Genomic DNA, 27,281 nt, shown 5'->3' on the forward strand with positions numbered 1-27,281 from the left:
GGTGGTCAATAAATACTTGCTAGTGATATTTTTATTTATTTTAATTTTTATTATATTTTTAGGGCCATAGCTGCAGCATGTGGAAATTCCCAGGCTATGGGTCAAACCGGAGCTATAGCTGCTGGCTTACACCACAGCCACAGCAATGCCAGATCCAAGCCGCATCTGCAACCTATACCACATTTCATGGCAACGCCGGATCCTTTGACCCACTGAACAAGGCCAGGGATTGAACCCGCATCCTTATGGACACAAGTCAGGTTCGTTTCCGCTGCACCATGACAGGAACTCCCTACTGAAATTTTTAAATGAAAAGGGGCACAGATGTTAAAATGGGTTTATACAATATGAAACCAAAATTTCTATTGAATTACATTAAGCGTTTTGAGATCTATTCTTCTAGAAAAAAAGGGCACTGGGGAAGCTAATTAGACACACATGCTAGGACATTTGCTTGCTCCTTTGGTTATTTCTCTACAGGTAGAGCAGGGTAGAGACATTTGTAATCTAGAAGCTCTACTTTCCTATGTCTAGGCATAGCTAGCATTTATTTACTCATCCATCCAGCCTAGAACTAAGTTTGTGAAAGGCATCGTGGTGGAGGACTGGGTAGCATGAGGTAGGATACACAAAGTTGTTGGTCACATAGTTTATGTCTGAGTAGCTGAAAGTGGAGTGCTCTTGCCCATTGTATATAAAGTATTGGTCTCATCTGGTCCCCGTCTAAGAGAAATTGTGTGGCCCCTGCCTCCTGGTGAAAGAGCAGGTCTTGGCAATTCTGAACCTCTTTTCTGTCTGAACTAGGCTGGGCAGTCAAATTTTGGAGACAGATGAGGTCACCCAGGCCCAAAATCTTGTCCAAAACTTCCATGACCAGCAATCACAGATATATAAGAGCTAGGTTGTTCAAAAGAGAAATAGTAGGAGGAGAATGGAAAAGAAAAACAAAGTGATATCACCCTCTTCTAGGTCCCCTGTCCTTCATTTTCCTTTATACTTTAGGCTGCCTTGATGGATAACGTCTTAAAAGTAACATGTTTGCTCAGGAGGAAACCTTAGGAGAGAGTGGCGAGCACTGTGATGCCCACATTCTTGACTCCATGCTAAGGGTGACCACACTCCCTGGCTTTCCCAAGGTACTCCTAGCTCAGGGTAATTAATAGCACCCTTTTCATTATCAAAACTTTCATGATTTAGAAGATAAGTTTTATGTCTCCTGTTCTTTCAGGGGAAGTGTTCCAGAGCATGAATTCACTGTTGCATGCCACCCTCCATGGTTCAATGTATCTGTTTAAGACTCCATAGAGGAAATTATTTTTCTCTAGTAGAATTGTAAGCCCTTCAAGGACAAGAATCTTATTTTCTGCTTCTTCTATTCCATCTTGCAGGCATAGATGATTATATGGTAGCCTGCAATTGATTTTTATTAAATTTTATTTAATCTTTTTCCTAACTTAATATTTTACAAAAAGTTATGTATGTGCAATTTTTCCTACTAGATATATTTTCTTAGATACATGTATTCATCCTCAGACAACTTACTGCATTACTTTCTTAGGGAATTTATCAAGAGATGTAACCCATAGAAACCTTAGTTTATGTGGAAATTGTGCTTTCCAAATGCTCATTTTGCGGCTTTTAATTTATAGATTGAAATCAGAAAGGCTGACTAATAAACATTAAGATGTATTTTCATTAACTTTGCAGGTTATCCATCATGCACACCTGAACATACTAATATAAAATTTCTATTCACTGTTCCTTAGGTGAAAAGAGACCACAGCAAGGTTGAAGAAAAAAAAAAAAAAGAGAAATTCCAGCCATGGTGAACAGTATATTAAAAAGCAAAATAGTTGGAATTAAAATGGTATGCATGGAAGTTCCCATTGTGGCTCAGTGGATGAACCCGACTAGTATCCATTAGAGTGTGGATTTGATCCTTGGCCTTGCTCAGTGGGTTAAGGATCAAGGGCATTGCTATGGCTGTGGTGTAGGCCAGCAGCTGTAATTCTGATTTGTCCCCTAGCCTCGGAATTTCCATATGCCTCAGGTGCAGCCCTAAAAAGCACACACACACATACACACAAAAGGGGGTGGGTATGCATGTTAAAAGCAAACTGTTTATTTATTTGAGTATTTACTATGTGTCATTTACAATATTTTTATTATTGAGCTTTGGGGACAGAGTACATGGAAGACCTTAAAAGTGAGATGCTAGGTTCTAGTAGTGCAAATGTAGAGTTTATAAGCTAGTCATCCATTTACTTTTAAGAGAAGATTTTTCACCTTTGAACTGGTTCAGGGTATTGATTTGAGGAAATGTTTACATTTCTTTGGGAACACAGGGCTCTCTCCATCTGTTTATTTAGATGTATCTTGAAGGGGGGTTAGTATAGGCAGAGACAGTACTCTCCAATGTTCTCTCCTTTTTCTAAATCAGTTTGCATGATGCTTGTCTTTTTTTTTTTTAATTGTGTCTTTAGTTTTGCAAATGTGCCCATAGGCATTAAGTAAGGGTAGCCTAAAGTTAAAATATAAATACATAATTGTATTTGTAAGTTAAAATATAAATACATAATTTGTAAGTTAAAATATAAATACATAATTTGGAAAGCAATAACAGCTGGCAAGTATTTTTTCATGTGAGTTGTTTTTTAGGAAAGATAGTTCTACAGGCACAGGGAAACAAATCGTACCAGTTCATAGAAGAGTAAACTACAGCAAGAATCTCTTAAAAATTTTAAGTTTTGTGAAAACTTGAAAAGAATAAATAAATCCCTTGGAGGAAGGTGTGGGTCTCAAAGGGTGAGTCTGGGTTGACAGGGAGGAGTAGGGGCTAGGATGGTTCACTATGAATTGTAGGTATCTAATATTCATGGTGAGAAGAGCAGAGACCCTGCTTCGTATTGCACTCACATACTCTACAAGACTCTGGGTAGAAGAATATTTAATAGAAACCCTGTTAATGAATTTCTGAGCTACGACTGGTGACCTGGGGATGATCAAAAGGTGAGACACAGGAAGTCTCAAGACCCTGTACACAGGGGATGCATTTCAGCTCTTCCTGTTTCAGGAAAAAACTCTTCCCATCAGAGGTTTTGGGCTTGCAGCCCTTAAGAGACAAAGCAATCATTTTTGCAGGAGAGGCAAGGATTTAGGAATCTAGTGCCATGGCCAGGATTTTTAGAGAATTTACTTAGGGGTAAACAAAATCTTTCACAGAAATCAATTGTTAGAGACCCATGACTCAAAGACACTCTTTTGAGCAATTACATTTAGCACACGACAAACAGGAAAAGAGTGTTATTCCTGTCCCTTAGGAAGTATCCATAGAGGGAGAGTTAGAGAACTAGCAGAGGGAGAGTTCCTTGAGGCTCTGGGGTAGGAACTTGTTCCCAGTTCTTGACAAGGAACCCAGAGGCTCAAGACTGAATGAAATGCCAGTTAACAACAAGATCACATTAGGCATGCATTTAACTTGGTTGGATTCCAAAATATTGGTCGAAAGATGAAAGATGAAAATTTAAATAGTGCCCAGTGTCAGCTTGCCACTTTATTCAATAAGCTTAAGCCCACAATGCATGGAATCTGTCAAAGCAGCAATAATTTTGCAAGTTTGAAACCCATTTTAAAAATGTGAAATAGGAGTTCCCGTCATGGCTCAGCAGTTGACAAATCTGACTAGAAATCATGAGGTTGCGGATTCGATCCCTGGCCTTGCTCAGTGGGTTAAGGATCCGGTGTTGCTGTGAGCTGTGGTATAGTTTGCAGATGCGGCTCGGATCTGGCATTGCTGTGGCTCTGGCGTAGGCCGGTGGCTATAGCTCCGATTGGACCCCTAGCCTGGGAACCTCCATATGCTGCAGGAGTGGCCCTAGAAAAGACAAAAAAATAAAAATAAAATGTGAAATAGATACAAGGACTTCCCTGATCGATGGCAAAGAAACCAAACATCTGCCTAGCAAGTTGGTGATCCTTCAGGCCATTAGATAAATGATGGCTAAGCAAGAGTTAGATGGACTGATAAAGTCATCTGTGGAAGACAGAATGATAATGAATAACAAGAAAGTCCAACAAAATAGAATCTTCATTAATTCACTCAAATATTCCAAGCAGAGATAGCCTTGAGTGATGGTTTGTGAATATATTATCTCTTTGGGATTATATACTGAACATTACAATAAACATTACATTTTTTGTGAGGAGATATATATATATATATATATATATGCGATGTATGTGCAAAACCATGTACATGATAATAGTGAACAAAACACTTGACTTTACCTCTTGTAAAGTTTTGGTGGGGAGGGGGCTTAGATAATGACATTAAAAACTAACCACTTCACATCATGCTATTCCACTCTGTTCTTTTTCTGGAGTGCATATGAGTCAGTTTGTAAGAATCTCAAGTAAGTTGGGGGAAAGATGAAGTCATATTATGCAGGTGGGGATATAAAGCCATATATTGAGTTCCTGCCATTATTATGATTTGATTTGTGTATACAGGTTGATAAGGCTTGGGGAAACTCAAGGCATATAAGATGCAGAATAAAAACCATAATGTTTTCATTATAGAGTCTCAGTCAAATTATCCCCAGTACATTCTTTTGTTGACTTTTATGAAGTTTTAGAATATAATGGTTCCCTTTTATTTTGTATTTTTATGTATAGACATCTAGTCTGAGGTGATTTTACCTACTTTATTATCAGATTCAAGGTTTTGACACCTAGATTTTGTTAATCTAGGTAAGAGGCCCCCTTTGGAAGAATATACTTTGTGATGCTAATTAAAGTGTCAGTGTGTTACAGTATGAATTTAAATAGCAATAATACCATTTTTCATTTCAGACCACTTTATTTGTGATATGTGTCTTCATATGCATTCTAATCTCAGTTCCACAAATATTCAGCTATGACTAATGTGATTGAGTCATGAAGATGGGTAGTGAAGGTACACAAGGTGAATTGGTCTCCATCCTCCGTAAACTCATGGTCTTTTAAAATAAGTTGACATTTAAGAAAAGAGTTATGATGAAGAATATGCACTAGTAGCTGCAAAGACAGGTATAGACATAGTACAGAAAAAAGAAATTAACCCTATTTGGAGAAAATAGAGTCAGGGGAACATTCCCAGGGAGGTGGGTCCCAAGAAAGGCTTAGAGATGACCAGAGAAGGAAAAGCTATTCTGAGATGGAATGTACAAATATGTACAAGCATGAAATAGTGTGTTATGCTTGGGTAGTATTTCACTTTTGAAAAGTATGTGTGCTTGTGTGTGTGTGTGTGTGTGTGTGTGTGTGTGTTTAGTGTAGTCTAGAGAGAGAAACAAGGTCTTAATTGTAAGAGAACTTAAAATTTTTTTTGCCAGGATTCATTTTGCAGATGATAGAGAACCATTTAAAGTAATTAGTCTAGAGAGATGTATTCACATTTGTTCTGTTAATAAAGCTTATGATACATATTGTTTTTTAACCTGCTTTTGAAAATGAACAATATGGTGAGAATATCTTCCACATTAGTAAATATTTGTCCATTAATTAGTATGTTGTATTCTGTGGGTATTTTCACTATTTAATTAATCAGTCCCTTATGTTCAACAACAAAGATATTGAAGAGTTAGGTTTTTGAGAGTTCAGTTTAGAACGTTTTGATGGAGATGCTTATAATACAGCCAAATAGGGATAACCAGAAGGTGCTTGAACATATAAATGTGGAGGCTGGGAGCAAGATCTGGGAATGTAGGCATAATTTTGGAGTCATTAGTATATTGATTAGCTGAAGCCAGGAGAGGGGATTTTAATAGCCAAGGAAGAGTAAATGCACAATCTAAATAAAAGAGTAAAGGGGAGAGAACCTTTCAAAATACTTATTTTTAAGCAGTGGATTGAGGAACAAGAGATTGGGAAGGAAAAAAATTAGACAAGTAGGAAGCAATTCAGAAAATATGTCAGGGAATTTGGGGGTAAAGAGAATGTTGGTTTTCGTCACCTTTTGGAGACATGAGTCCAGGTATGAGCATTACTGTTATCCTCATTCATAGGGGCCAAGGGTTTTGGGAGGCCAGGATGATTTTAAGGGACAAAACTGGATTGCTGATCCAGATTGTCTAACCCCAATTCTAATAAAGTTAGAACTAGACTTTACGATTCAGGTAATTAAAGAAAAGTATAAAAGAATAACAGAATAAGCTTCAAAAGCTAAAATTAAGATGAAGTCTGTAGGAGATATAAAATGTAGAAAAAGAACATGTTCTTAAATTATAGCAGGCAAAGGATATCCCAAAATAGGCTGGGAGAGAAAGATGATAAAAATGTCTTTAAAATGTTAAGTCTTGGCTTTCAAATTTGGGAATATGGTGGATAAGATGATCAGAGAAACCCTACCCAGAACAGCTGATACTCTTAAACAAGACAGACTGAAAACAAACATAACAAACAGGTGTTTTTAAATTTATTTGAAAGAATTTAAAATTTATAGAAAGGTTGCAAAAATAGTACAGAGAGTTAACATATATCCTTCCACCCAGTTTCCCCTAGCTTCCTCTAATTCTAACAACTTGCATAACCATAGTACAATGAATAAAACCAGGAAATTAATAACAGAATATTGCTATTAACTGAACTACAGATTTTTCCAAGTGGCCCTTTTTATGCTCCAGGATCCAGTCAAAGATCCCACATTACATTTAGCTGTGTTTCTTCAGTGTCCTCCAGTCTTTAATATTTCCTCATTCTTACCTTTTCTTTCATGGCCTCAACATTTTTTTTTTGTTTGTTTGTTTGTTTGTATTTTAGGGCCTTACCTGCGGCATGTGGTTCCCAGGCCAGGGACCAATTGGAGCTGTAGCCTCTGGCCTACACCACAGCCACAGCAACCCGGGATGTGAGCCACGTCTGTGACCTACACTGCAGCTCATGGAAGGCCAGATCCTTAACCCTCTGAGCGAGTCTAGGGATTGAACCCACATTCTTATGGATGCTAGTTGGGTTTGTTAATTGCTGAGCCACACTGAAAACACCGGCCTCAACACTTTTAATGAGAAATAAGCAGTTATTATTTAGAATGTGTCCAAAATTGGGTTTTTCTGATGTTTTCTCATGATTAAAGTGAAATTTATGCATTTTAGGCAAGAATACTATAGAATTGATGTATTGTCCTTTTCATCTATGCAATCAGGAGTTATAATGTTGATGTTTATTACTGGTGATATTAGCCTCCATCATTTGTTGAAGGTGGTATTTTCTGGTTTTCTTCATCAGAAAGTTACTAGGTTTCCCTTTTCAGTTGAGAAATATTTGGGGAGATAGTCTGAGACTATGGTAATATATTTATCCTCAAATGTTTGCCAATTGACTTTAGCATTCATTAGAGGTTCTTTTAAAAAAGTTATGTAAAATTTTCAAATTTTTAGAATTAATAAACTTTTTTTTTAAAGTAGCTTTAGGGTCACAGCAAAATTAAATACAAAGTAGGGAGAGTTCCCATATACTCCCTGTCCCTACACAACTTCCTCCACTATCAACATCCCACAGCACATAGTCCTTTTGTTACAAAGAAACTACCTTGCCTTATTGTCATCATTCAAAGTCCATAGTTTACATTAGGGTTCACTCTTGGTGTTGTATATCCTATGGGTTTTAACATGTATCTACCACTGCAGTAATACAGTGTTTATAATTTTGTAGGAGCTTTATAGTTTTGTGTTTACATTTAGGTCTATGATCCATTTTGAGTTATTTTTTTTTTGTGAAAGATACAAGGTCTGTATGATGTGTGTGTATTTGTGTATGTGTGTATGTCCAGTTGATTCAACACCATTTATTGAAAACGCTCATCGCTCTATTGTATTGCTTTTGCTCCTTTGTCAAAGATCTGTTGAATGTATTTATGTAGGTGTATATCTGGGTTCTCTGTTCTATTCCATTTATCTATTTGTCTATTTTTTCCCCCAGTACCACATTGTGTTCATTACTCTAGCTTTATAGTATATCTTAAATTTGGGTGGTGTTAATCCTGTTAACTTTACTCTTCTCCTTTAGAATTGAGTTGGTTATTCTGGATCTTTTATCTCTCACTATAAACTTTAGGATTAGTTTTAAATATCCATAAAGTAACTTGCTGGGATTTTGATTGGGAATGGATCTGTAGATCAAGGAGGGAAGAACTGACATCTTGACCATATTGGGTCTTTCTATCCATGAACATAGACTGTCTCTCCATTTATTTATTTATTTTGCTAGGTTGTATCAGTATTTTATATTTTTTCTCATATATATTTTGTTTTATACTTAAGTATTTCATGTCTTCTGATGCTAATGTACATGGTACTGTGTTTTATATTTCAAATTCCGCTTGTTTATTGCTGGCATAGTGCATATTTTTGTGTATTCAACTTGTATCTTGCAACCTTGCTATAACTGCTTCTTTAATTGCAAGAGGGTTTTTTTTTTTTTGGGTCAGTTCTTTCAGATTTTTTTTTGTCTTTTTAGGGATGCACCCATGGCATATGGATATTACCAGGCCAGGAGTCAAATCAGAGCTGTAGCCGCTGGCCTATACCACAGCCACAGCAATCTGAGCCATGTATGCGACCTACATCACATCTCATGGCAATGCCAGGTCCTTAACCCACTGAGTGAGGCTAGGAATCAAACCTGCATCCTCATGGATACTGATCAGATTTGTTTCCACTGAGCCACAAGGGGAAATCCACTTTCAGATTTTTTTTACACAGGTGATCATGTCATCTGAGAATAAAGATGGTTTTGTTTCTTCCTTCCTAAACTGTATGCTTTTTTTCCTCATCTTTTGTCTTAGCTAGAACTTCTGGTATACTGTTGAAAAGAAGTTGTAAAGGGGACATTCTTACTTTATCCAGTGATCCCTGATCTTAGTGGGAACGCTTCAAGTTTCTCATTAAGTAAGATGTTATCTGTAGGTTTTTGTTGTAGGTATTTTTCATCAAGGTGAGGAAATTCCTCTTTATCTCTAATTTTCTGAGAGTTTTTTTCGTGAATGGATGTTAGATTTCATCACACAATTTTCCTGCATCTATTGATATAATCAGGTAATTTTTCTTTCTTAGCCTATGGATGTTATGGGTTACCTTAATTGATTTTCAGATACTAAACAATCATTGCATACTTCAGATAAATCCTATTTGGTCATGGTATAAAATCTCTTAATATATTGCTAGATTCAACTTGCTAATATTTTGTTTAGGATTTTGCATCCATGCTTGTGAGAGATAATAATCTGTAGTTTTCTTATAGTGTCTTTGTCTTATTTAGGATTTAGGGATTAGGGTAATGCTGGCTTCATAGAATGAGTTAGAAAGTATTTCCCCTGGTCATATCTTCCGGAAGAGATTTTTGAGAGTTGGTATAATTTTTTTCCTAAAATGTTTTGCAGAATCCACCAGTGAACCTACTACTTGGTCCTGGTCCTTTTTGCTTTGGAAAGTTATCAAATATTGATTCAATTTCTTTCAAATAGTTCTAGGCCTTTGTAGATTGTTCACTACTTCTTTGTGAGTTTTGACAAATTGTGTCTTTAAAGGGATTGATCTATTTAATCTAAATTATCAAATTTGTGGACATAAAGTTGTTATATTACTTTAATATTCTTTTACTGTCCAAGGAATTTGTAGCAATGAATGTTTCCTTTTTTATTTTCTTTTTTAAAATTATTTTCTAATAGTTATTTCACCAATACAATTTTTTTCTACTGTATAGAATGGTGACCCAGTTTCACATACATGTACAAATTCTATTTTTGCACATTATCATGCTCCCTCATAAGTGACTAGACATAGTTCCCAGTGCTACACAGCAGGATCTCATTGCTAATCCATTCCAAAGGCAACAGTTTGTTTTCCTTCCTTCCTTCCCTTCCTTCCTCCTTTCCTTTCCTTTCCTTTCCTTTCCTTTCCTTTCCTTTCCTTTCCTTTCCTTTCCTTTCCTTTCCTTTTCCTTTCCTTTCCTTTCCTTTCCTTTCCTTTCCTTTCCTTTCCTTTCCTTTCCTTTCCTTTCCTTTCCTTTCCTTTCCTTTCCTTTCTTTCCTTCCTTCCTTCCTTCCTTCTTTCCTATCTTTGTTTTTTGGTCTTTTTGTCTTTTTAGGGCCACACTGGCAACATATGGATGTTCCCAGGCTAGGGGTCGAATCAGAGCTGCAGCTTCTGGCCTACACCCCAGCCACAGCAATGTGGGATCTGAGTCCTGTCTGTAACCTACACCACAGCTCTCGGCAACGCTGGATCCTTAACCCACTGAGACCAGGGATTGAACCAGGTGTCCTCATGGATGCTAGTCAGGTTTGCTAACCACTGAGCACAGTGGGAACTCCTGCCTTTTCATTTCTGACATAGTAATTTGTGTCATTCAGGTTTTTTTGTTTGTTTGGTTGGTTGGTTGGTTTTTTTTAGCCTAGCTGGTGGCTTATTGATTTTATTCATCTTTTCAATTTCAATGATTTTGGCTCTAATTTTTTATTATACCCTTCCTTCTGCCTACTTTGGATTTAATTTGTTCTAATTTTTTAATTTTTTAATTTTTATTTATTTTTTATTTTTTTATTTTTTTGGGCCACTCCCGTGGCATATGGAGGTTCCCAGGCTAGGGGTCTAATCGGAGCTGTAGCCACTGGCCTACGCCAGAGCCACAGCAACGCGGGATCCGAGCCACGTCTGCAACCTACACCACAGCTCACGGCAACGCCGGATCGTCAACCCACTGAGCAGGGGCAGGGATCGAACCCACAACCTCATGGTTCCTAGTCGGATTCGGTAACCACTGCGCCATGACGGGATCTCCTGTTCTAATTTTTTTACTGTCCTCAGTGGAATCTTAGATTATTGATTTTCAGATCTTTTTTCTTTTCTAATATATGCATTTAAAACTAAAATTTTCACTGTAAACACTGCTTTTGCTGCATGTGCACATTTTGATAAGTTGTATTTTTACTTTCTTGTAGTTGAGAATCTTTTAAAATTAAAGATTTCTTATTTTACTCATGTGTTATTTGTAGGTATATTTAATCACCAAGGATTTTGCTGATTTTCCAGGTATCTTTCTGTTATTCTTTTCTAGTTTAATTCTACTGCAGTCTGAGAGCAGACCTTGTATGATTTCTATTCTTTCAAATTTGTTAAGGTGTATTTTATTGTCTAGAAGTGGTCTATTTTGGTGAATATTCCTTATGAGGAGGAGACTGTGTAATATGTCGTCGTTTGATGAAATAGTCTATAGATGTCAGTTTTGTCCAGTTGATTGATGGTGTTATTGAGTTCAACAATGTCTTTGCTGATTTTCCGCCTGTTGGATTGCTTCATTTCTAATAAAGGGTTTTGGAGTCTTCACATAATTTTTGTGCATTATATTTTGATCCTCTCTTGTTAGGCACATACGCATTAAGGATTGTCATATATTCTTGAAGCATTGATCCATTTACTATTATGTGATGTGCTCTTCGATTCCTGAAAACTTTCCTTGATCTGAGGTGTGTTCTGTCTAAAATTAATATAGATATTCTCACTTTCGTTTGATTGATGTTAGCATGGTAACAGTTCTTGGATATTCTTGGTTTTTTGTTTGTTTGTCCCTTTTCTCTTTGCTTTTCAGTATACTATTTTGGAAATTCCTATTGTCATACCCTCTACCTCAAAGATTCTTTATTCTTCCATATCCACTCTACTGATAAGCTCATCAAAGACATTCCTCATTTCTATTACAGTGTTTTTTATCTCCAGCATTTGCTTCTAAGAATTTCATCTCTTTGCTTACATTATCAATCTGTTCTTACATGTTATTTATTATTTATATTAAAGCTGTTATTAGCCATATATTTAAAAATTTCCTGTTCTGATAATTCCAACATTCCTGCCACATATGATTCTTGTTCTGATGCTTATTGATTTTCTTCAAACTGTGTCATTTTGTTTTTTAGTATGCCCTGTAACTTTCTGTCATAAGAGGAACGTGATATATTAAGTAGGAGGAAATGCAGTAAATAGGCCTTTGGTAATGTAGTGGTAAGGTGTTGGGGGAGGGGAAGAATTCTCAAGTCCTATGATTAGGTCTCAGTCTATGATTTACATCAGGTAAGCCTGTGCTCCTGGACTGTGAACTTCACCAGCATTTTCCAGTTTGTACCTCTCTCCCACCCATTTATGTATGACAGAATGGCTAAGAAGGACTTCACTTGGGTGTTTCTCTTCCTCCAGGTATGTTAGGCTCTGGTAAAATAGGTTCTCTTGAAGGCAGGCCTTGCAAAGGAGAACAGAATTCTCTGGGATATTTCAAAATAGTTTCTCTACCCTCCTCTTACTGGAAGTATGAGGGGATTTTTCTCCCATATTCACTGTGAAGACCTAGTAGGACTCCTGGAGGTAAAACTTGCAAAAGTGTAGTGGCCTCTCTATGACTGGCCCTCCCCCTTACCACCCCCCAGAATATTTAGCTCTCAGAGTTTCCCAATTGGTCCTCCAGAAATTTGTCATTTATAGTTCAAATTTTCCAACCCCAGCACTAGTTCCCATGGAGATTTCTGCTTAGAGATTTCTCCTCAGTAACTTGTGATTCTCTTTATTTGCCTGTTTCCTATTTTGAAACAGCAGGTTTGTCCTGTGGTTAATATTTACTTGTCTAGTGACTATCTTTTAAGAGGACACATGCAAAGGGAAAAGGAGTCAAAGCCTGAGATCTGAGCATGGTAAAAATTGAATAAAAGACCACCTGCATAATGATTCCTTTAAGAAATAACATGTTCAATAAAAGAACTAGGAGAAACTCTTACAGAGCAAGATAGTGGAACCACATGCCAATCTTGACCTTGAATCCTGGTGGATCACAAGAAGAAGTAAGAAAATCTTCCTTGGAAATTCCTAACCAGAACACATACTATCCTGGTTTGGAATGCAAATTCACTTTTTCTACCATTTTCGTTGAAGAGTAAAAGGCCAAAAATAGAGAAGACATTCTTGAAATAGAATCAGTTGGGGAGGTGTGCTTTGCTTGGTACCAGGATATATTATACAATTCTTCCATATTAGGGTAGCATGGTTTTGGCAGTTTAACATATAAATAAATGAATAAATAGAATACGGATCAGAAATCAACATATTCGTATACGTAAAAGTGATCTGGACGGAACCAACAATGAAGATCGATAGCAAAAGGATTTAATAAGATAATGTCAAGATAACTGATTATCCATTAAGAGAAAAACATGATAATAGATCCATTTCATACCATGTATAAAAAATCAATTATCATTGGGTTAAAATTTTAAAGGCAAAGGGAACATTTAAAAAATTTTAAAGAAAATATAGGAGGCAATCTTGAGCTTGGAAGAGTATTTCTTAAAACTCAAACTGTGCAAATCATGAAGGAATCTGACTACATTCAACTACACTAAAACTAAGTCTTTAAACTTATCTTTTTATCAAAAGATATCGTGAAGAGTATGATTATACAAGCCATTAATTAGAAGAAATTTCCTAAGTATTACCAAAAATTATTAGTACTTAGAATATATAAAGAATACTAAAATTTAATGGTAAAAAGACAAACAATTCATTAAGAAAAATGAACAGAGTTTTGGATTAGTAGATGCAAACTATTACATTTAGGATGGATAAATAAACTCTTCTTATATAGCACAGGAAACCTTATCCAGCCTCCTGGGATAGACCATGATGAAAAATTATATATATGTATATATATATATATATATATATGTATATATGACTGAGTCACTTTGCTGTACAGCAGAAATTGGCACAACATTGTATCAACTATAATAAAAAATAAAACAAATGAAACATGATTGAAAGAAAAATATACAAATGAACATATCACTGAAGAGGAAACAAGATTGATCAATAAATATTAAAAATGCACAGACTTATTAGTAATAGTTGCTGCAGTGGCATGGGTTCAGTTCCTGCCTCAGGAATTTCCATAGGCCATGGGTGCAGCCAAAAAAAAAAAAAAAAGAGGTCTGACAATACCGAGTGCAGTTTAAAAAAAATTAAGCTTGAATTTCAGGTTTGCTACTTAAATTTCCTCACCTACAAAATACATACTATAATTCCTTTGCAGAGTTGGGAGGATAATGCAAGACAAGCATCTGGCATAAAGTTTGGCAAACAGCAAGGGGTCATAGATGATGGCTGCTAAAATTGAGATAAATTGGGGTAGTATTAATATTTATACCAAAGTTCCACTCAGCAGAATTAATCCAGAGCAAGTGTATTAGGACTTTAAACATCATTTGTCAAAGCTTGTAACAACAGCAACAATAATTAATTGAGAGCTTACTATGAGTTTAATGGCACTGAGTTTAATGTTTCATGTTCATTATTTTATTTAAACCTTATGTTTATATTGTAAAGTAGTATTATCATCTTCATTTTATGGTTGAGAAAATTGAAACTCAGCTTACATAACTTGCCCAAGGTCACACATGGCCAGTCATTTGCAGCCCTGGGACTAGACCACAATTTCTTCTGGCTTGCTTATAATTCTCTAGTGTAGATGTTTCCTGTTTAGCAGACAGATGCAAAATCAAAACTTCTGACTTCTGACCAATTTTCACAATTAGTGGCATCAGAATTAATTTATGTGCACAATAGGGTAAGGAACCAATACCAGTATTAAAAAAAAAAAAAAGAAAAGATGGTGAAAAATTTTGGTCAGAATTTCTGGCAGTGTTAGTATTTCTGTCCTAAATCTTTTGTCAAGGTGTTGCTATTTTTGACAGATTGGAGGAAAGGAAAAAAGAGAGAAGTGGAGTAAAAATCAGGTGACCTGAACACTTCTTTTTCTCTGTATAATTTAAAGTTCCACCTGCCAGTCTGAGACCTCCACATTCTAACTCCTTTCAGGAATAATTGGAATATCACTCATACTGAAATAGAACCCTAAAATTCATAATCTATTCATACACAAAATGTTTGAAAAAGTCAGAATATTGCCTCTTTTAACTCCTTAAACCCACCAGAATCTTGTCTTTTAACCCCTATGTTAACAGTGGGCTTTCCAAAAACAGGTGGGTGGACACTCAGAGGGACACAGGACTTAAAAGTCAGGTGTAATCTTGTGGTGCAAGTGCTTCAGCTAAAGGATTGCTCAAAATATTCTGGTTTCAGTGTTAATAAATCATTGTCTCTTGAGGTAGGTTCATCTATTTTCAAAGAGCTCTAATTGTTAACAACAACAGAAACAATGATAATAGCTCATTTTTTTATTGAGAGTTCATGATGTGCCAAGTGCTGTGCTAAGTGCATGGTATAAATTGCCTCATTTATCCTCATAATAACCTCTGTGATATAGATGCTATTGTTATCTCCAATTTAAAGATTAAAAACATGGAGATTTTGATCCATTTATCATAATTTTAGCATTTAGAGACTGAACTCTAATCTACTTGGCAACACTTAGATATTAGAAAATAGTACAGAGCTCCGAGTTAAACTTCAGCGCCTTTGGATTAAACTTTTTAATGTTTAATTAGTTTTTATACATTCTGTTATTGTAGAAAATGTGGAATCAGATGAATGTCTGATTGAAAGGAAGAAGGGAGGCAAGAGATCTTTATTTCTTCATATTTAAAATATGACACCCCAGGGCCTTTCAGCATTCTCTTATGTAGTTTTCATTGCTCCATCCTCTTTTTTAAAGATACAAGGTTAGATCTACGGCAAAGAAAAAAAATCTGTCTCTGTATTCTGCTACACATTTTCTAGACCAATATTTGCAGAAAGTGTACACAGTCCAAGAACTATGCATTTCTAAATTATTTTAGAAATGTTGACAGGTAATGCAAATGCATAGCATATCATTCAAAAGAGAAAAGGGACAAAAATAATTACCATGATAAACATCAGAAGAAGGAGAATTCACAAAGTCAATCAATGTTTGCTTTTCTCTAATGGATTTTTGGATGTTGTTTTCCACAGCCTGAATTAATTTTTTTTCCTATATTTATGTAAGATTAGGTATCCTTGCAGTTATTTACTTATAATTTGGATCATGTCCAACACTTTTCTTAAGGCATCAGAATTACTTTTTAGCCACGTGATGTCATTACAACCGTACACTTAGTGTTTTTATTATAAAATCAGACATTTATAAATCTGAAATTTTAAATCTTTAAGTCATTAGATGGAGAAACTTGAAAGTGTAGTATATTTTCACCTTTCTTTTTCCTGTTGAAACCATAAACACTACACCTTCTGTACATAAATATTGAGTGTGCTATATTCCTATAGTTAGATATTTAACTGAAGTCATGTGAAATGAGTAAATATCTCTTATTAATGTCAGTTTTAGAATTCAGACATCAAGAAGCAACATTTTTACAATGGTTAGTAGAGTTCATGCATCTTTGCCTTTTTTAGGGGACGGGGAAAGTCACCTAGTGGTGGTATAATCACACCCAGCTTCCAACCCATGACTGTATGTTACATATAGCTGACTAATGCCAGGCCACACTGAACCTATTTTCACAGTGATGAACTGCCTCCAGTAAAGAGAAAGAAAGGCCTTCAGACAGATGGCCAATTTAAGAATAAAAATTAGCTTGTAGTCTTCATTTAATTTATTTGCAGGCATAGACGAGAACCTTAACCAAAAATCCTGTGATGTATTTTTAACATCTTGCATTGTGAATGAATGGATTTTATACTTCCAATTGAATCAGAGCTGTTAAAATAGGCTCCCAACACTACTATCATCTCTTCAGAATCTCTTGTCTTGAGTCTACCCGTCAATGTATTCTCCTCCCTTGCAAGATACATGATAATCTCATTTAAAATCACAGAGTCCCTGACACCAAAAAAGCTGACACAGTTTCTTTCTCTGCTTGCTGTTGTACGACTACTCCTGAGTGATTTCTTATCAACAGCAACACCATCGTTTTATGTTACCAGATTTCTGAACAAACACTTCAGTTTATTTTTGGATCACTCTTTTCTTTTGAGAGATTGTGCTTTATATAGGCATTGTTTCCAGTTTCCAATAGGGCCAGCTGACATGAGAAAACAATAGCATCAAAACCAAATCCCCGAGTCCCCTGCTGGGTCTCAAGAAACCCACCTACTCCTATCTCTACTAACCTCCACTACCTGGCTTGTCAGTAAGGGTATACATCAATTAATGCATCTTAAAATACCATGTTTGATTTGGCTTAACAGAAACATCCTGCCTGGCAAAAGAACAACCTTGAAACATTTTGATACTCATATAGAGCCCAGACCTTAAGTGTTTACGCTAATTTTCATTCAAACATTGATATTCTAATATGTCACACCTTAGGCATAGCTGACCATTTCTAAAAGAATCTGCTTTTTAAAGAAATATATTGGGAGTTCCCATAGTGGCTCAGCGGACGTGAATATGACTAATATCCATGAGGATGCAAGTTCCATCCTTGGTCTCGCTCAGTGGGCTAAGGATCCAGCATTCCTGTGAGCTGGGGTGTAGGTCACAGAAGCGGCTCGGATCTGACATTGCTTTTGCTGTGGTGTAGGCTGGCAGCTGTAGCTCCGATTCGACCCCTAGCCTGGGAACCTCCATGTGCTGTGGGTGTGGCCCTAAAAAATATAAAGAAAAAAAGAAATTTATTATTTGAGATTTTCATTATCTGTTCACCCATAGAGTAGATTTTCAGGAAATTCAAATATTTTCATTTGTCTCAGAGTATCAAAAGTAAGATAAAGCAAAAGCAAATGTAATCACTGATGAGTTGAAAAAATGACAGTCACCAAGGAGAGCCAAAGTCTCACAGAATGAATCAGATGCTCTTAGAATGGCTTATTAATGACTGGAAGGAAAGGGATGCTCACAAGGAAGTCCCCCCCACCCCCGAAAAATGTAACAGTCATGAAATAAGAAGAAAGGCAAATGCAGAGGAGGATGAGAATGGCAGGTAGCCCAAATGGTAAAATAGAAGTGAACTAAAAGACACTGTCAGAGGGTAAGAGTGAGCGAGGCAAAGCTTAGAATTAACTACAAGGGAGAAACTTCTTAGTGTATTGACAAGCAGACTGATCCAACTTGATGGCATTTTACCAATTTTTTTTTTAGTCCTGAAGGGCACATGCAATATAAAATAGCTCTGAAATCCACTGTGTCCATTAGTTCAGTACTTTAAGAAGGGCAAAGATATGAAAATTTTAGACTACATAATTGTATTACTTAACCTATTTCTCATAATACTCCATAAGTTAGATGACATTGAATAATATTATTTCAAAATATAGAGCAGACCAGATTTGTTGTAGATAGTAAATAAACTAAAGCTTTTGCACTCTGTAAGATAATGTCTTTTTCTAACAGACTGCTGCTTTTTGACTAAAATCTTCCCCAAACTGGCTTTGTACAAAATTTGATGTGGGAAGGAACCCTAATGTGGGTAGGAGGAAGCTCAGATTTTCCTCTTGAAAAATTGAACTCCAGTATTCATTTAGAGTTGGAGAAGGGGACTCGATCCTGACTCTCAAGTTTGATTCTGTGGCCCATAGCATTCTTGGGGTCCTCATCAATTCATCAAATGATGAGTTTGTCAAACGACTGATTTGTTAAACCTATAAATATGTTGATTTACTAAGACAGGTTATTTTAACTCTTTGGAAAACGTATACTAATCCGACAGGTAGATTCGAAAGAGCCAGGACTCCAGCGTTCTGGAGCCTTTGGTTTCTCTCTGTCCTTCGTTCTCTCCTCTGTAGGATCCATGGCCCAGATTGTGCTGTGCTGCCCACTGTCCAGTTTCCCAATCTTTTTCTAGCTTTAGTAGAATGCTATTAAAACTGCCTCATTAAATACAAATTGTTGTAAATGCTATAAATAACTAAAAATACATTTTACCACCCAGGCAAATTTGGTCACTCTCCCAAAATTGGGGCATGAATTCTAAAAATGTTAAGATATTAAAAATAAAACATGACTTTTAAGACTATCAGAGAAGAAATTTGTAAATTGTTAAACTGTCAGATTAAAATTTTGGTTTCATTAATAAGAAAATAGTCATAGAATATATTCAAGAACAGTAGAGTAACAGTCATACACACAAGAAGAATATATTATGAGAATAAATCATCCTATAATCCTAGCTTTTAAAACTGAAAATTTTCAAAAATTAAATAGGTTTGTTGAATGTATTCATGAGGAATATGTTTGTAAGAAAATATATTCGTATAGTCACTAAGATTATTTTTTTTCAAAATTAAAATATTTAATTTCTTTTTTAATAATGATTTTTATTTTTTCCATTATAGCTGATTTACAGTGTTCTGTCAATTTTCTACTGCACAGCAAGGTGACCCAGTCACACATACATGTACACATTCTTTTTTCTCATATTATCATGCTCCATCACAAGTGACGTAGTTCCCAGTGCTTTAAGGTTTTAGCAAATTTTCAAGTTGGTGAATTCTACAAACTGGTCACTTGGCCAATTGATTCTTCAGTGAATTACGTTTTCATGAATGGAACTACTTCAGCTTTCTTAAGATGACACTGTGTTTGAAAAACTTGAAATAATTGCCAACATTTAAAAATCAAAAAATATTTTGGAAAGCCCTGAATTATTATACTATTTCTTGAAGATGCAAAAAACTGCAACACTGAACCTACATTTGTATACAGCCACATTGGCTGGACTTGAATAAGGCTAACTCCTTTTATATGACCACTGTGCTCATGACAGTCCTGATTGATGACTGCTTTCCTGGTATAATTATCATCATCATTATTTTTTTCACTTTTTATGGCCACACCTGCGCATACTGAAGTTCCCAGACTAAGGGGTCCAATTGGAGCTACAGCTGCTAGCCTATACCACAGCCACAGCAACACTGGATCCGAGCCTCATTTGCGACCTGCCTCACAGCTCACAGCAATGCTGGATCCCTAACCAACTGAGGAAGGCCAGGGATCAAACCCGAATGCTCATGGGTACTAGTCCGGTTTGTTACTACTTAGCCACAACAGGAACTCCCTGGTATAATTCTTAATAGTGCCCACTTTCACTATCACAGTGTCCAGTCTGAAAGAGAACTTGTATGATCACTCTAGTTAGTGAGCTCTATTTTTCTGGTAGTTTAGCAACACCTTTTTATCTTCCCATTCTTCTCCACTAGTTCAGTACTTTAAGAAGGGCAAAGATATGAAAATTTTAGACTACATAATTGTATTACTTAACCTATTTCTCATAATACTCCATAAGTTACATGACATTGAATAATATTATTTCAAAATATAGAGCAGACCAGATTTGTTGTAGATAGTAAATAAACTAAAGCTTTTGAACTGAATAGAGGTGGTTAGGCTCAGGAAATTTTAGAGAGACCAATTTCTAGGGACTAGTTTTAAATACATTGTCCTGGATCAAATGGGAGATGACTCACTTCACCAGGAATCATTGTTTTAAGGCTTCCTAAGTCATACAGCATCCCTGCAGAGCCTAAACCACAATAAAATATCCTTAAATTTTTATTCAGCTCTCTACCATGTATATATCCTGATTCTTCTGGTAAGATGTTTTTGAGAAGATATTGACCCATAAAATAAAGGGACCTACCCATTGTTGTAAACCTAGCTGATACTTTCTGTTCAGTCACCAGGAGTAACGTTTCCTCTAGCCTCTCTAGTTGAAAACCTGGGATTTTTGTGAAGCTGTCCTAGAAATCTTTTCTGGCCTATTCACTAGGAATTCCTTCCTGTATATGGCTGTGTGTTTCTGCATATGTGTAGGTAGGTACATACATGAACAGATTAGGTGATACTGGAGAAGGAATAACACACTCAAATGCTTATGAAGCCCACACAGAGGGTGCATGAAGGTGCCTCTCATCTCAGAACCATAACTGCTTATCTACCTAAAGGAAATAACCTTTATGTGTAGGCTCTGCCAGTGAGTTTTAATATAATGTGCTTGTAAGAGACCTGGACCAAATCACCTAAGTAGCCAAGCAATTGATTGATAAATATGAATGCTCTATATATTCATATTTATTGTATTGCATTAGAGATCAAATAACTAAGAGACACTAAGATATTCATGTTCATGGTTCATAGCATTCTTTCCTTTGGCAGAGGTTGGGGGGGGGGTCTGGCTATTACTCTATATTGAGGATTATAATTGTCAAGGAAACCAAGAGGAAAACACTTGTATCTGAAAGTAATTGTATCTGCTTCTCTGTTGGAAAGTCCACACCAGTATAACTAACAATTATCAGAGACTCTCTCAACAAGCATTGTCAAGTTAGTTATCACCTGATAGGAAACAGATACTCATACTGCACTGCAGGGACATGGGTGTCAAGGGAAATGGATATTTAGTGCCAATGATACATAGTAAGTACTGTCAAATTCCTAATTTTCAGTTTGCATTATTTATTTGTTTTAGGAACTGTAAAGAATTTTTATCACTTTAATTCAGGTTTGATACAATTAATTTATAGTCAATGATATACTGCTATCTGGCTCTCCCCCAACCCCCAAAGACTGAATCTGTAGCATTTGCCAATATTCATAGTGTAAAATTTCCTAGAATTGATAATTTCTCCTACAGTTAATAACTGGTTCTCCAGTAGTCCTTAATATTAAACAGTCCACTTTCTAGAGTCTGTACAACTTAACCAGCACACTTCTAGAAGCTTTTAACTAGTTCCAATCTCATTTTGAAGTTGCATCTAGCTTTCTCCTATTATCTTTTGATTAGATTCAGAAGACATAGTAATAAACCCTCTCTTAAGGAAAATTATTTTACAGATAACTGTATCTATTTATGCTGAACTTATTAGCTTCATTTGCAGTTAGTGACTTTTAAAAGTATGGGACAGAAGGAAGCCTACTATCATCTGTTAAATTCCCTCTCATTCACATAGTGTGTGTGGGCAGAAAGTAAGCCACAAAGACAACACTATGGAGAAAATAAAAAGTAGGAAGAAGTCATATGTGAGTATGTAAGCTAAAAAATTTAGGACAAGAGTATAAGGGAAAACAGAATGTAAAGCAGATTGATAGATAATGACCTATTTTAATTTTTAAAAGTGGACATTAACACACAGGTAAATTGTTTTGTGGCATATTGGTTATTTGACTGCAAAGTGGAAGTAGTGATTAATTCTGCCTTCCACAACCATCATTTAATTGAGTTCAAGTAATTCCTAGGACTATCTTACAAAATGGAATTCATGTGAAACTTATGGTTTCAATTTTATGGAACCATTTTTTCATCCACTTAAACTTCTTAAACTTCACTTGCCAAGAAAGTGTTGCTTGCAAATGTTCTAGAGACAGTAGCTACCAGCCACCTAGGCCCCCTAGTCCTATTATGTGACTTTCTCCCTAGGAGTTATGGTTGGAGTTCCTGTTTAAACCACTCACACCTTAAGTTCCTGGGGTGATAAAGTAAGAAATAACTTTTTCTGGGGTAAGAAATAACAGGTACCTACGCTTTGGAAGATGAAAATTCTTGGAGAGAATTTATCAAAGGGAAGGGGAATCTGATATGATGATTTTGACTCAGGAAGAAAAAAGCTTTGGTTGTCACAGATAAGGAATTTCTGAGTGTAGCATTGAGGTTATTGCACAGTTCTCACAATTCTTTGCTGTAAGTCTAGGTTTTGGGGATGAGAATATCAGGAGCTGCTTCACTAGGTTTTTATGAAACACATTGTGGGTCCAAGAGGCAATACATTAGGACACCTCTAAGAATCTTTGGTGCTATAACTGCTGTCACCTTCTTTACAGATTGGCTGCTGGGATCCTTTTAATATGGTTGGATCTTATTTCTAGAACTCAAGAGAGAAATTGTCAAAAATTGTGTCATTACAACCAGGATCAGGAATGTTCTTGAGAACAGGAGGTCAAGTTCATTTCTAATCTTCTGTGGAAGTCTTCCCATCATTATCAGTGACCTCATGTGCTGGAGAGTTTGAATTTTTACTCAGAGCTATGAACACAGAATGGCTTTAATTAAAGAAAAGATAGTCAATAATTGTTGGTTTGACATTTATAAGACAATAGTTCTGGTAAAATCATATTCCATGAGAGAAATGGAAAGTTCTATTATGCTATTACCAGAAGCTGAGAATAAAATTAATTTAACTTGAAATAAATCTTCACAAAAGTTATAACAAACATACCGGGCAGCTTCTGAATATCTCTCCAGACATCTAAACACTGTTGCCTGACGAAGATGATTTCGGAAATAGGCTGGGTTTAAAACAATGCTCCTGAAAAGATGAAAGAAATGGAAATGCTATTAAGCTTTTGAAAGTCAATTACCAAAAGTGTATAGGAATGAAATAACATTCATTCAATTTTACATACTATATATTTTTTAAAATACTGATGGATGGATAATTTTTCTTCCTGTAATTGACAGTTAAGACAAATAAACATTATTGAAAAATTAAGTTTGCATGATAAAAGCAATTTTATAGATAACCCTGGATAGCTCTAATAGATATCACAATGACAAAGACTTTGATTCCAACTTACATTACATTTGTTCTATGTAAATAAATCAGGCAAAAATTGCAAGTTATTTATGGTATATCTACCTATAATGAAAGAGGAGATTGTTAGCTGCTGAGTTTTCATTAAAAGAAAGCAACTGGAATTGAGGTGACATATTTTTTTTTTTTGCACTCCAGATTGGGTTTTGTGTCTTCCCTCAGTTGGACAATGGGATGGAATAGGAGGAGGCCTGTACCATTGGCTAAAAATTCTGGTCCTGACTTTGCCACTTTTGCTAAGGCCCTTGCTCACTTTGGGTTTCCATTTTCTTTTATTGAAATTACAAAGCTTGACTTTTAGATAAGAGACTCTACCCTTACATGCTGATACTTCCATTATCTAATAAAGTTCTGGAGGCTTAACCCAAGCTCAGATGAAAAGATCACTCCACATCTGCCTTCTTCCCCTATGGATAATTTGGTAGCCATTCTTCTTCCTTGCTTCATGGAGAGCCAGGCACTGTTCAATGCATTTGAAATAATGAGGTGACCTCGATGGTTATGGACCATGATCACTGAATGAGAACATAGCCATGAGCAAAATTTTGAAATATAGTTTATATCATAACTATTGTGTTATTGATATAAGATACAAAATGTTATAGAACCAACACAGGATTATTAAGCAATATTTTTGTGAGCCTGTTTTTACAAGTTGATGAGAATCACTTGGAATTAGTTCATTATTATTAAAATAAGTGGCTCCTAAGCTTTTTTCGTTTGTTTGAGAGCTTCACAGAACTTTTTGAGAATCAGATGAAAGCTATGGACCTCTGTCCAAAAAAAAAAAGTACATAAACATGATTGCCCCAAATTTATGGAATTAATGTGACTCTTTAAAGCTACTCATGAACTCCAGATTAAAAAAAACATGCAGACAAGAATAATTCTATTTCCAGAAACATTGCTTACAGAGAGAATAAAGCAAAAAAGAGCATCTATCTTGTAGTCATAGATGTATCTATTTTTTAATTACACTGGAACAGTGTAATCATAGAATTACATGATGATAAGATGGATGGATTGAATAATTTAGCTCACTTCAAGTGAACTAAATCCAGAGAGGCTAAGGGACTTCTCTAAAATTATACACTAGTTAGTGGCAATGCTGCTTCAAGTTTATTATTATGTTTCCCATCATTAGATACAGCATTTCATATAACTTACTACTTCTCTATGATGATTTCTGAATTAGAGGGGCTGAGTTAGTGACGTTTTATTGCATTTTATGACTAGTAATTTGTACAGATGAATACATGAATCCCCCAAGAACACAGACCACTTATTTTGGTGATTTCTGATTAAAATATTGGAAATTTAAAGCCTATTACATGAGCTTATTCCATATCCATAGTGAACAATATCTACTACTAGTTCTTTATGTTTCATAATCCTTCATTAACATATACATTTTTGGTAAATGTCTGCAAATGTGATGGGACAAAGTCCTTAGTAAGTGAACATCTATTGTCTTTGACATCTCTCTGCCCATGATATGGGGTTATGGGTTTGTTGAGCTCTTCTCTAAGAATTTTGTTTTGCCAGACATGTTCTTTTGATAAAGATGGATTAGATTGGAGAGAAGGATGGGATGTAGTGGGCAGCAGAATTGTGAGGGGTTTAGTAAAATAGAGGGAGGAGTGAAAGGAGGAGTCATCACAGTGGCTTTGGTGAAGGAGATTTTTGTGGGTAGCGAGGGTAGATGAGGTAAACACTGTTTCAGTGTAATTAAAAAATAGATACTTTAAAAATTGCTTGTAATTTCAAGTCCTTTTTGTGGTACTGAAGAAATACAAGTATGAGTTTGGAAATAATTATTGCTAAACTGAACTGGGTTCTTTAAAACCATAACATCCTACACTGAGCCAAATGAATCACGGCTTCATAAAAGGGACCAAAGAAGATCAGGACTCAGTCTACCCTGAGAGGTGAAGGTATAATTATAAAAGGAAGTTGAGGGATTTGGGATGAGATATGATATTTGGCAATTTATTATTTTTGGCTTATAATTATTGCAGCATTCATTGTGTGATTATATGTCCTATTTGAGAGTTTGCGAGGAAATGCTGGTGGTAATTGTAAAGCCTGGTTTCTACACTTGTGTTGATTTATTTGATGCTTTCTAAAATGACTTTCCCTTTTAAAGATGTATTTTATGTTGTGTACAACTTGTAGAGGAAATGTTGATTTATCCTTTAAAAAGTTAGTCATTCATCATTTGATGACATTTGAGGAGCTTATAGGAAGCTGTCTATGATTGAAATGGACAATTTGATTTGGGTTGTAGTAAAAATAAAAACAACTCTACAATCAGAGAGAGAGCTCTGTGCTTATTGGTTTGCTTTATTATTATTTTAAAATAAAGTATAATTGATTTACAATGTTTCTTCGATTTCTTTTCTTTTTTTTTTTTTAGGCTGCACCCACAGGATTTGGAGGTTCCCGGGCTAGGGGTCTAATTGGAGCTACAGCTGCCCGCCTATGCCAGAGCCACAGCAACTCAGCATCTGAGCTGCATCTGAGACCTACACCACAGCTCACAGCAATGCCAGATCCTTAACCCACTGAGCAAGGCCAGGGATCGAACCTGCAACCTCATGGTTCCTAGTCAGATTTGTTAGCACTGCATCATGACGGGAACTCCTGTTTCTTCAATTTCTGTTGTACAGCAAAATGACCTAGTTACACACAATTCTCTTCTGTACAGTATAACCCTATTCCCCATCCATTCCAAATGTAACAGTTTGCATCTACCAACCCCATATTCTATGTTCATCCCACTCCCTCCCCATTCCTGTCTGGCAACCACTCTGATTTAGTCAGGCTGACAAGAATTTAGGTAAAATACAAGAATCATGTTAGAATAGCTGAATTAATAGAAGTCATTGAATTTTTTTGTCAGAAGAATGAACATAGTGTTAATAATAGGCCATAATTTCTTGGTCAATTGACTAGCCCTATTTTGAGAGAATAGGATCATAGAAAATAATATCTATTATAATAGATGAAAGTATATTTTTCTTTATCAATTGGTTCCCTGTGGTATATCTTAGCTTTTTATGATTTCTACTTGTGAATGATGTAAAATTTATCTAAAATTCACATAACTTGATGTATGTGTATGTGCATGTATACACTTGATTCATTGTCCTAAGGTTATAATGTTGTGAGGCCAGGATACAAGTCTTCTTTCAATGATTATTAAAAGTGTCTCAATTCACTTATTAAATGATTTATCTTTTTCTCAGCAATTTGATATGCTACCTTTATTATACATTAAGTTCATGTGCACACTTGGATCAGTGGCTGAACTTTGTATATATACTTTTGATCTGTCTGTTTCTATGACAGAAACAAATTATATTAATTCTTGCTATTAATTTCTGGGAGGAAAAGGATGCTTAATATTCTCTTTGTGAAAAAAAATTAATATGGCATATTCTTTCTGATGAATTTTATAATCTTCATTTTTAAAAGTCACAACCCTGCCCCCTCCCCAAATTTAGTGGTTTTCATTGGTGTTAAAAGCATTAAACTAATTTTAGGACGAAAAGATATTTTTATACTATTGTCTTCCTATCCAGGAACATGACATTCTCTTCTTCATTCAAATATTCTTTTATGTTTTCCAGTAAAATTTTAACCTTTCTTTTACTTTTCTTAAAATAGATGTTTTACTAATTTCTTGTTCTTAAGTATAAAAATTATAGGATTATATATTCTATGTTGTATATATACAAATGCACA

The 27,281-nt window shown here is 35.6% G+C and overlaps 1 protein-coding gene across 1 annotated transcript in view; it reads right to left on the minus strand.

The window, feature by feature from the left end:
• The window catches only part of SPATA16 (spermatogenesis associated 16), a 205,790-nt gene that overhangs the window by 97,960 nt on the left and 80,549 nt on the right, over positions 1 to 27,281 (minus strand). The window contains exon 3 of the mRNA XM_047755284.1: positions 23,160 to 23,249. Coding sequence (XP_047611240.1) covers positions 23,160 to 23,249 — 90 coding nt within the window. The remainder of the gene's footprint in view (positions 1 to 23,159; positions 23,250 to 27,281) is intronic.

The sequence above is a fragment of the Phacochoerus africanus genome, chromosome 1, assembly GCF_016906955.1.
Source record: "Phacochoerus africanus isolate WHEZ1 chromosome 1, ROS_Pafr_v1, whole genome shotgun sequence".
Taxonomy (NCBI): Eukaryota; Metazoa; Chordata; class Mammalia; order Artiodactyla; family Suidae; genus Phacochoerus; species Phacochoerus africanus.